This window comes from Eleutherodactylus coqui, chromosome 7 (assembly GCF_035609145.1).
Source record: "Eleutherodactylus coqui strain aEleCoq1 chromosome 7, aEleCoq1.hap1, whole genome shotgun sequence".
NCBI classification, from domain to species: domain Eukaryota; kingdom Metazoa; phylum Chordata; class Amphibia; order Anura; family Eleutherodactylidae; genus Eleutherodactylus; species Eleutherodactylus coqui.
Genome location: NC_089843.1, coordinates 187,595,612 through 187,607,806, shown reverse-complemented (window position 1 = coordinate 187,607,806; position 12,195 = coordinate 187,595,612). Strand labels below are relative to the sequence as shown.

At 46.8% G+C, this 12,195-nt stretch overlaps 1 protein-coding gene across 1 annotated transcript in view; it reads left to right on the top strand.

Moving 5' to 3' along the window:
• Positions 1–12,195, top strand: part of KCMF1 (potassium channel modulatory factor 1) — a 68,839-nt gene that overhangs the window by 43,321 nt on the left and 13,323 nt on the right. Inside the window, exon 5 of the mRNA XM_066574118.1 lies at positions 1,892–2,066. Coding sequence (XP_066430215.1) covers positions 1,892–2,066 — 175 coding nt within the window. The remainder of the gene's footprint in view (positions 1–1,891; positions 2,067–12,195) is intronic.

Below are 12,195 nucleotides of genomic sequence, written 5' to 3'. Positions count from 1 at the left end.
GGTCCCTATAACCGGCTGCCTGAATTTTTTTTAAAGCTTGGAAAACCCATTTTTGCGTCGAGGACGCAACAATTTTTGGTAGATTTTCATCACTTTTCAGAAACCATAGCTTTTTATCTTCCATATCGACATGGACATATGAGAGCGAACTATAGTGTTAATTGGTACCAATTTTGGTTGCATATAATGTATTGTAAACCTTTTTTTTTTTTTCTTTTTTTTGAGAGCAGGGAGAGAAAGCGCATCCATTCTGCAATTTGTTGGGTTTTTTTGTTTTTTTTTTACAGCGTCAATCATACAGCATAAATGACACAATACATTTTTTTTCTGTGGGTCAGTACGATTGCAACAATGCCATAAATTTTATAACTTTTTTTTTAGATTTTTTTCCACTTTTTTGCACAGAACCAGCCCCCCCCCCCCCCCCTTTTTTTTTTTTTTGAGACTATAATTATTTTTACGTCCCGGCATTCAGAGTCCTATAACTTTTTTTATTTTTTCCATGGACTGAGCTCTGTGAGGGCTTATTGTTTGCATCACAAGCTCTAGTTTTTATTTATACTATTTTGGGGTACGTATGGCTTTTTGATCACTTTTATTGCGCTTTTTGGGAGGTAAAACGAACAAGGTAAGCATTTTGCCTCAATTTTTCACGTTTTTTGCTGTGGCGGACTAATAGTGTGCACATATTATAGTACAGGTCGTTAGGGACACGATGATACCAAATATGTGGGGGCTTTATTAAATTTAAAATTTTTGGGACCTGAACCATAGCAGCGATGATCGCTGTTATTCGGTATTGCAGGACTTCTTTATTGCAATTCCTTATCGCTTGTAGTAACGATCATAGACAATGCCAAAGCAGGACGCCTGTAGCTGGTGTCCTGTTGCCATGGAAACCCATCGGCCCTCTGTGATTACATTGTGGTCCGATGAAGTCACAGAGGAAGTGCCCTCCCTTTATGAATCCTTTTACATGCCGCGAGCTACATAGATTGCGGCATGTAGGGGGTCAACAGCGGGGGTCGCTGTCCTCATGTACCCCAGCTGTAGCTCGGCTATGAGTAACAGCTGGATCACTTCTGATCTCACCGCATCCACATGACTTAAGGTTACGTCATGTCGCGTTAAGTACTACGCTGCCATGACATAACCTTATGTCCTGTGGCGTTAAGGGGTAAACATTCTCAATTTACCATGGGAGAATGTTTATAATAAAAAATGAATACACTAATGTTGTCATGTAGTACAGAGCGATCTGACACTTCACGCTTGAAGCTTCCTTGTCTGAAAATTGGACACGTGACCCGGAATGCAGCTTAAGGGCTTCTTTAGTTGGCCGTGTTTTCGGAACGTTTTAATTTGATTTTAGTTGTTTACTTTTCACGACCGTGTTTCTCTCGCGATAGTCCTACACACGAGTACAAATAGGCCCTGCCCTGACGTTTTTATGTGTGCAAGAAAAGATATGGCAGGATCTAGCTTGCTTTTTTTTTTTTACCCACTCAATAGCGCAACGTTTACGTGGCTAAAAAAAATAAAATTTGGACTGGTTCAGGTTAAAATGCACCATGTAGCGGGCGAGTGTATTCGCGCATGCGCTCGTCTGAAGCTAGAACAAGTGAACACGTCTTCTCTGGGTTAGTTTTGGTATGAATTCCGCTATCTGAGCAACTTCAAACGAGACATGGCCATCACTGCTAGACTAGCCGGAGTCCATATTCCTGCAAAATGATTTCACTACCTACTGAGATCTGTGCCACCGTGAGTTGCCGCCGGTTTGCAGTCCAATGTGCTACGAGGTGGGTGTCTGTGATATAATGGCCATTCAGTATATATTTATATATTTTCAACTGTCATTTTGATATTGTTTCTCTTAACTGGTGCTTATGATGAATCCAGTGGAGTTCGACATGTACGAAGGATGTTTCACCCCGGCCGAGGGTTGGGTGGTCCACGAGCTCGCAGATCAAACATGCACTTTACTAGCAGTTCCACTGGAGGGCTTTCATCCTCGCAGAGCTCCTACTCGCCAAGCAATAGGGAAGCCATGGATCCTATAGCTGGTAGGTCACCTATGGTACAAATGTAACAGATCATTAAAACCTCTCTTGTTTGACTCGGAATACTCCAAGACTCAGAGAGCTTTCTTCTATCTTCTGCTGTTTTCTTCCCTTGATTTATTTTAGGGGTTATTCTGTTTTCCTCAAATACATTTTTTTTTATAATTAAAAGCTACACAATTCTCAAATATATTTTGTAAAACTTTTTCGCAGCTTTCAAGACGTCTGTTTGCTGTTTTTTTTTTTTTGTTTTTTTTTAACTTTGTCTTAATTGGACAAATCAGGGTAAACACTTAGCAATACAATAAATTTGCTAGATTCCTTCTCCATATATATCTATATGTGTCTATCTTAACCTGCATTTTTTATTCTTTTTGTTTTAACTATATGGAACATAACAAACTAAACATTGAAACATACAAATTACATACATTAAATTAAACTCTTGATCCAATGTGACCACAAATGTTTTTTGGTCTACTGACCTGTACGTTGAAGATCTTCAGGATTGTGGAAGTCCCACGCGGCCACGGCACGACTCATATATCACCCTAAATAGGTGTGTCCCCTGCTGCCATTTGTTCCTGGAACCAGCCAGTGTAATAGAAGCAGTCTCTGTTTGTCTTTTACCCTTTGTGGTAGTAATTGAATAAAGCTCCCCCAGGTTTCAAAGAAGGCTTGTGTCTTCTTTTCCTTGAATAATGATATTTCCGTCCAGTCCATCTGGAACAGGAATGCTAATTTGTCCAGGAACAACCTAAATGGGGGCCCTGTTGGTTGGATCCATGTCTGTAAGATGGCTTTCAGTCCCGCTGCTGCTAGGAAATGTAGTAGTTTCCTTACGCCTCTTGAGCAGTGGTATATTTCCGGGTCTAAATACCCAAATATTGCCCATGTTGGCTCTTGTGGGCAAAAGTTCGTCAGGTGTGCTTTTGTGTATTCTCCTATTCGTGTCCAGAAAGCCTGTTGTTTGCTGTTTTTTAATAAGAACTTTCATTATTTAACCCTTTACGGACCAAATGTGGATATATTTACGGGCACTTGGTCCTGGGCTTTAATCCCGGGCCGATGGCAGAAATACAGCGCGGAATTAAAGCTCCTGCAATCGAGCAGGAGCAGGTCGGGTGTTCAGCTGTTAGTGACAGCCAAGGACTCGGAGGAGAAGGTAGACGTGGTTTTTAACTACGTCTGCCTTCTCTTTTGTGGGCTACCTAGTGCTCAATGAGTGCGATGTAGAGAATAGAGAAAGTGGAAGTGTCACTTTCGCTATTTGATCCAGCGATCACGTGACCACTGGGTGCCTCCCGGCTTTACTGTCTCTACAGGGGAATGTCTTCAACTGTAACTGGATGCTGCTCCTATGGATGCCCCAGCTACAGTGGAAAAGTGTGAAATTAGAAAAAAAAACTATGTAAATAACCCCCAGAGGTACATAAAAAGAAAAATGATTACAAACAAAAAATATAGGAAAATGACCTACTGCTGACGCCAACCAAAACTGTCGCCATGTGTGCCCTGTTACACAAGACTCTACAAATTATATATTAAAACGTCCGAAACAAAATGAGGAACCCATTTCCCTACTTTATTTTAGTAATTTTAAAAAAATCTGTTTTTTACACGCTCTGAATTGAGGCAATGAAAGTCAATGGACTTTTATTCTTCCGTTCACACCAACATGTGAACTGTGAGGGAGAGTCTGTGTATAAAATGCAGGAGAAATAAATCGCAGCATGCTCTATTCTCTGCGTATCATACACAGTATTAAATGCTGTCCATTTCCAGGCATTGCCAAGGGGCACAGTTTCCATACGCAGCCCCGCTCTGCACAGAGTGGGGTAAAAAGTCACACTGCACATGTCCATGATGTCAGAATCCCTGGCATGCACAGTGCCAATTGCAGCCCATACGCGATCTTTGCCGGCAGGGCGAATGGGCTGCAATGGTGCCCATACGCCCACGTGACTGGTGCCCATACGCCCACGTGACTGGTGCCCATACGCCCACATGAATGAGCCTTATATGTCATGGGAAAAGAAATTGCAGCAAAAATTATTTTGGTAGATGAAGAAAAAAAAATTGGTCAGTAACCACTACATGGGTCTGGTCCTTTTATGGGGTTAATTCCAGTGAATAAAAATCTGCTGGTCATGTGGTTATCCCAATAGCGTAACATGCAATACATGCATTGCCCATCACATGACCAATGCAGGTTTGTGTCCACAGGAATTACGCCATGAAGATTACTATCTGTGATGTGTTGTAATGAATATATTGGAACTCTGCATAACTTTTCAATGACTTTATTTGCGGAGACCACAATACTCTTTTACCCCTTTAATGACCAAGCAATGAATTTTGACTTTCACTCACTTTCCAAGAGCCATAACCTTGTAACATTGATCTCGTCGCATGTGTTCTGGACTTTCTCTCCTGCGAATCGATGCTGATTCCACAGCAGAGCCCACATGTGAAGCATACAGGTTGGCTGCAGATCCACCATGGACTTCACCTCTGTGCATGAAATCTGCGGCATTTCAGCAACCCAATAAGTTTTATGCACAGAGAGTTTGGCCACATGTGGATGGCATTTTCAAAACGAAATTCCCACGAGTTGCACTGTAATTGGCTGTGGGTTGGGGTCCGAAAGGGCACATTTTGCATACCTTTCTGTGGATTTGTCACATCTGAATTTAACCCCTTAGTGACCAAGCCTGTTTGCGCCTTAATGACCAGGCCAAATTTTGCAAATCTGACACGTGTCAATTTAGCATGGAAAAACACCAGAAAGGTTTTGCATATCCCAGCGATTCTGACATTGTTTTTCCGCCACATGTTGTACTTCATTTAGACGGAAAAAAAAGACCGATAGAATTTGTGTTTATTTATTAAAAGTGCCAAAATTGGGAACATCTTGAAAAAAATCGTCATTTTTTCACATTTCCAACTGCAATATCTCAAATATGTGCAAACATAATATAGAAATTTTTGCTAAGATATATATTTCCATCCGTTTACTTTAATTTGGGCGCACATTGGAAAAACTTTCGTGTTTTTTTTTTTTTTTTTAAACCATTTAGGAGACGTACAAATTTAACATTACTTTTCAGCATTTCAGCTCGATCCGACATCCCCGGACATCAATGCGTCCTCCTCAGAGCCCCGACGTAGAGTGTATCCCCCGGGTCCGGCATGACGTCAGCGCGGCCGCATCACGGGGGGGCGGGGCCTCGAGAAAAAGGCGCCAAATTTGAAAATCCCCAAAAAAACAAAAAAAAAAAAAGAGGAGAAAAGCAGGATATTCCCCACGTCTTTGGTCTGCACCTTAGTAAAGATGTCGGCCAGAGAAGACACGGAGAGCAGCCTGTTGGTGAGTAGACCTCCGGGGGTCTCACATCAGGGGTAAGAAAGGGATCAGGTGCTGGAAAACCCCCCTTTTTGCTGTCTCCGTCTTAGGACAGAGAAGCACAAAAGGGCAGAGAGGCCAAGAAGCGCGTGCGCAAGTGTCCGGTCTGCCTGCGGCGACTGGACAAGGGACACACCAAACCCTTATGCGCAGACTGCACGGAGAAGGTGGTCCGTGAGGAAGGCTCCTCGGGCATATCGGACATCCGAGCTATGATCCGCGAGGAGATCGAGGCCTCTCTCTCGTCTCTTTCCGTTCCGCCCCCCACGAAAAGGGTAAGGCGGTCACGGATAGAAGAATCAGACTCTGAGGAAGGGCTCTTAGAAGATTTCCCCTCAGAATGCATACCGCCCATGGAAGACTCGAGGAAGTACTTCTTCTCATCGGCGGATCTGGGACAGCTACTAACAGCGGTCCGTCACACCATGCAGGTGGAGGAACAGACGCCGCAGCAGCCATCCTTTCAGGATAGCCTGTTCCGGGGGCTCCTACCACAGCCCAAACCATCATTCCCGGTCAATGATATCCTAAAACAGCTTATCTTGACCGAGTGGAAACAGGCAGAACATAAGTTTTTCCTGTCTAAGGAATTTAAAGAGCGCATGGTCTTCACCCCGGAAGACATTGAGTTCCTGGACACCTCCCGAAAGTGGATTTGGCGGTTGCCAGGGTCTCAAAGAAGGCTGCCCTCCCCTTTTGAGGACATCTCCCAATTGCGGGACCCACTGGATACACGAGTGGATTCGGCAATGAAGAGGGCCTGGGAGTCGGAGGCCCTCACCATGAAAACCAACATTACGGCCACGTCGGTAGCGAGATACATGACGGTCTGGTTAGACCAACTCCAGACACTGGTCTCGCAAAGGGGTTCGAGGGAAGATATCTCCAACTGCCTTCCCCTCCTCCAACAGGCCACCGGCTTCCTGGCGGAGCCTCGATGGAGTCAGTAAGGTTCGGGGCTTGTTTCGCGGCACTTTCGAACACAGCCAGGAGGGCCGTCTGGGTAAAAGCCTGGACAGGGGACAATGCCTCAAAGAACAGGCTTTGCTCCTTGCCCTTCCAAGGACGCCGCATCTTCGGGCCTTCCCTGGATACACTCCTGGAGAAGGCTTCAGACAAAAGTCAGGGACTACCAGCAGAGAGACCCGTCAAGCGGCCTTCCTCCTCCTACCCTCCTCCCTTTGTTCCCCCGAGAACATACAGGGGGAAGGGGAAAACCGGACGCTGGTCTTACCCCAAAGGCGGAAAGGGTGAGAATCCGCCCATCGGGATCCGGCAGGTGGGGGGCAGACTTAGGGGGTTCGCCAATAAATGGAGCGAAATAACCTCCAATCCCTGGGCCTTACGCCTGGTCTCAGAGGGCTATAGAATTGAATTTTCCGCCCCTCCTCCCCGGAGGTTCGTGGTTACCCCCTGCCAGTCACCCGCGTCGGCCCGGGCCCTCCAGTCGGGGGTACGGGACCTACTGTCCCTGGGGGCCATTATCCCGGTTCCCGCAGAAGAACGGTTCAAAGGGTGCTACTCCCCCTTGTTTCTCATTAAGAAGCCTAACAGGGCCTACAGAATCATAATCAACCTGAAATACCTGAATAAATCTATAGCATACCAAAGATTTAAAATGGAATCAGTAAGATCAGCGATCCCCCTAATCGCACCAGATAGCGTCATGGCCACGGTGGACTTAAGACGCCCATTATCATATTCCCATACACTCAGACTCCCAACAGTTTCTTCGATTCGCCCTGGTGATAGAGGGGTCAGTCTCGCATTACCAATTCACATGCCTGCCGTTCGGGATTTCCTCCGCACCTCGGGTATTCTCCAAACTAGTATTGGAGATGGTGGCAGCACTAAGGACGGACAAAGTACTGCTTATAGCAGGATCATCTTCGGAACTCCAGCACCGGGTCAACCTCACCCTCCACCTGTTCGAGTCGTTAGGTTGGATCATTAACTTCGACAAATCCAGTCTTCGGCCCGAACAAAGGAAAAAGTTCCTGGGGGTTATCCTGGACTCACACCACCAGTGCTCTTCCCTTCCGCTAGAAAAGCAAAAAATGATCCAAGACGAGAGCCGGGCACTTTCGTTAGCCTCCCAAGTCTCCCTTAGGAGAGGCATGAAGGTCTTCGGTCTCATGACAGCCTGTATTGGAGTAGTCCCGTGGGCCCAGTTACATGGTAGAACTCTCCAGGACTTTATCCTGAGCAACTGGGACAAATCACCAGCTTCCCTGGATAAGAAAGTCACCCTTACTCACAAAGTAAGGTCTTCCTTGGGGTGGTGGACGTCTATCTCCAACCTCGCCAGGTCCACAAGTTGGGACCCGGCATCCCCAGTATCCATCTTCACAGACGCGAGCGCAACTGGCTGGGGGGCCCACTTAGGCTGTCATTATGTCCAGGGGGGCTGGAACCAGAAAGAAGCCACTGAATCCTCCAATTACAAGGAGCTTTGCGCGGTCTGGAGGGCCATCCGTGGCCTCGAGACAGAGATCGGGGGTAGACCCATTAAGATATTTTCGGATAACATAACAACTGTGTCCCTCATTCGCCACCAGGGATCCACGCTGAACCCCCGACTACAAGACCTGGCGGCGAAAGTGCTCGAGTGGATAGAGCAGCGGATACTTTCCGTTTCAGCGTTCCACGTAAGGGGCCCAGAGAATTCCATGGCAGACTACCTCAGCCGCAGGAGGATAGACCCTGGGGAGTGGGCGCTACATCCAGACGCATTCCAATTAATTACGGAAAGATGGGGGACTCCAAAGGTGGACTTGTTTGCCTCTCGGGAGAACAACAAGTGTCCCCGGTTTTTTTCCAGGGGGGCAGACGGGGGCTCCCTGGGAATAGACGCACTATCCCAAGCGTGGGAATGGGACCTGGCATACGCCTTCCCACCTATCCCCCTGATCCCTCGGGTTCTAAAGAAGATCCAGGGGTCCCCGGGCTCCATTATCCTGGTGGCCACGTTCTGGCCCAAGAGACCTTGGTTCCTGCTCCTGGCCGCTTTATCAACGCTGGAGCCCCTACATCTGCCGTGGAGAGACGACCTCCTACAACAGGGTCCCCTGATTTGCCCAAAAGCCCGACAGTTCAGACTAGCGGCCTGGAGGCTGTGCGGGTAAAATACCTGAACCAGGGCCTATCAGGGAGGGTGACTACCACCTTATGTGAGAGCCTCAAAGAGTCCACCAGGAACATATACACCAGGGTGTGGGACGCCTTCTCTAGGTGGTTGGGGCACAGTATTCACGACCTCCAACAACCAGACATTCATAAGATTCTGGAGTTCCTTCAGGATGGACTGGACATGGGGCTAAAACCTGGTACCCTTAAGGTCCAGGTGGCTGCCCTGGGAGCCTTCTTTGACTTCCCTTTAGGCGACCATAGGCTAGTCAAAAAATACCTTAAAGGAGCAGTCATACTCCACCCCTTTATAAGAAAAACCATGCCCCCATGGGACCTGAATCTTGTTTTGCAGGCCCTTTGCGCACACCCCTTCGAGCCCCTGGAAGAACTCTCAGTTAAGACCCTCTCATATAAGGTTGCCTTCCTAGTGGCCATTACATCCGCCAGGCGGATCGGGGAATCCAAGCCCTCTCTATAAAAAACCCCTATATGACCATCTTCCCGGACAAGATAGAGTTTAGGCCCGACCCCTTCTTTCAACCGAAAGTCCTCAAAGACTTTCACAGAGAGCAAAGAATAGTACTTCTCTCCTTCTGCCAGGAACCCCGTGACACTACGGAACAGAGGTTCCATAACCTAGACGTGAGACGAGCAGTCCTGAAGTACTTAGAGGTCTCACATACCTTCAGGAAATCTAATAACCTCTTTATTCAATTTCAGGGTCCACGCAGAGAGAGGAGGGGCCGCTACTAAGGACTCCCTAGCGCGGTGGGTCAGGAGGGCCATAGAAGAGGCATACAGATCCCAAGGGATCCCACTCCCGGGCGGAGTTAGAGCCCATTCTACTAGGGCGGTCGCCTGTTCCTGGGCGGAGAGAGCCTAGGCGACAACCGACCAGATCTGCAGAGCCGCCACATGGTCAAGCACCCATACTTTTGTAAAACACTATCGTCTGGACGTGGGGGCCAGCTGGGACACGGCCTTTGGGCGGAAAGTTCTGCAGGCAGTGGTCCCTCCCTAAAGCCCTTGGTTGTTGGTATTCCTCCATGTGTATGCTGTCAGGATGATGAGGGGAAGACAGGAATTAGGTTTACCTGTTAATTCCTTTTCTTGAAGTCATCCTCACAGCATAATAGCTTTTCCCTCCCCTTCAGTTATTCTTCTCTACGTGAAGTAACGTATTGTACTATGGTTTCGGTATTAAAAATGAGTGATTAAGCAGAGCCGGGTCACTGTAGTTATTTGGTACACACTGGTGAGCCGGTGGCGGGAGGTGCCTTTTGTATGTTTTTCCGCTTCCTGTCCCAACAGGGGTCCAGCGGACATCCTCCATGTGTATGCTGTCAGGATGACTTCAAGAAAAGGAATTAACAGGTAAACCTAATTCCTGTCTTTTGCAAATATGTCATTTTAAAGACAGGAATTTATCTATAGTACACATGAAAATGAGGATTTGCACCCCAGAATGGATAAGCCTGTTTGTCCCGTGCTCAGAAACCTACCCACTGTGACCCTAGTATTACGTCTGTATGCACAATGGGGCCCAAAATGAAAGGAGCAACCGGTGGCTTTCGGAACAGAAATTTTGCTTGAAGGAGATTTAGGCCCTATTGCACACTTGTAGAGCCATTGAGTGACCAAAACGTTGGAGAACACCCACAAGTGACCCCATTTTGAAAAGTAGACCCCTTAACGAATTTATCTAGGGGTACGATGACTTTTTTGACTTCACAGTTTTTGAATGAATCTAAGCCAAGCCGAAGGAAAAAAATTACGATTTTCATTTTTTTGGCAATTCTATCTTTTTAAAAGCAGTTTTTTTGTACAGCACATATATGAATGAAGACTTGCACCCCAAAATGGGTACCCCTGTTTGTGCTGTGCTCAGAAACATACCCACTGTGGTCCTAGTATTACGTCTGTATGCACAATGTAGCCCAAAATGAAAGGAGCAACCGGTGGCTTTCGGAACAGAAATTTTGCTTGAAGGAGATTTAGTCCCCATTGCCCACTTGTAGAGCCATTGAGTGACCAAAACGATGGAGAACCCCCACAAGTGACCCCATTTTGAAAAGTAGACCCCTTTACGAATTTATCTAGGGGTACGATGACTTTTTTGACTTCACAGTTTTTGAATGAATCTAAGCCAAGCAGAAGGAAAACATGATGATTTTCATTTTTTGGCAATTGTGTCAATTTAAAAACAGTTTTTTTTGTCCAGTGTACATAGGAATGAAGACGTTCACCCCAAAATGGATACCCCAGTTTGTCCTGTGTTCAGAAATATACCCATTGTGGCCCTAATCTACTTAAAGGACACATGGCTAGGCCTATAATGGAAGGAGCACCCGTTGGATTTCAGGGTACAACGGAATAAATTCGAGGCCCCATTGCCCACTTGTAGAGCCATTGAGCGGCCAAAACGATAGAGAACCCCCACAAATGACCCCATTTTGAGAACTAGACCCCTTAACGAATTCATCTAGGGGTGTACTGCGTATTTTGACCCCACAGTATTTGAATGAATCTAAGCAAAGCAGAAGGAAAAAATTACGATTTTCATTTTTTTTTGGCAATTTTGTCAATTTAAAAACTGTTTTTTTTGTACAGTGTACATAGGAATTAAGACTTTCACCCCAAAATGGATACCCCCGTTTGTCCCGTGTTCAGAAACATATCCATTGTGGCCCTAATCTACTTACAGGACACATGGTTAGGCCCATAATGGAGGGAATGCCCGCTGGATTTCAGGGCAGAACTGAATAAATTCCAGGCCCCATACGGAAAAAAAATTGACTTCCTAAAAATAATCCCCCCCCCCACCCACCCACCGCCATCCCCATTTTTTGGCATTCCCTAAATATTAGATAAAGGTAATAATATAAACTGCGTTTTATGTCCGAAAATGGGTAATTACGGAGGCTGGTTGGGTTGGACTCATGCTTTTTGGGGGGTATTTCGTAACCTCAGTGGCAGGTATGGGGTGTAAAAAGTGGCGCTCTGTGAGGCTTTGGAATCTTGCTGCGGTGCAGCGGTCTCACAGAGAAGGCGCTCAACAAGCTGCTCCTGGAAGTGCATGAAGGCGAGCGTTCCAGGGGCTTCTTGTAAAATGCGTATTACAGGTAGCGGTCTGAATAACGCCGGGCTCACACGGCCATATGTAGAATCCGCTTGTGGAGGCCCGCAGCGGATTCCAGCTGTGAGCCCGGTTGTGACCCTGCGTACGGCCGCGTAATGTACTGCGCATAACTGTCTACTCACACAGGCGGTCATGCGCAGTACAACGTTGTTTGTTTTTATTTCCCGCGCCGTCGCTTAGAGATGACCCGGGTACCCGCAGCCCGTACACAATGTGTTTGCATATGGGCTGCGGGTATATCCGCGGTCATAGAGCACAATGGGCTCTAGGTCGCGGATATCCGCGGTAAAATATAGCATGCCGTGTTCTGTTTCTGTGAGTGGATTCCGTAATTCCGACCCACTAATTGGGGGGAATTGTGTAATCCAATGCATGCGATTGATCCGTGGATTACCGCTGATCAAGCGCATGCAGAACCCGTAATTCCTCTCCGGTCATGTGTGACCGGCCTAATGTTA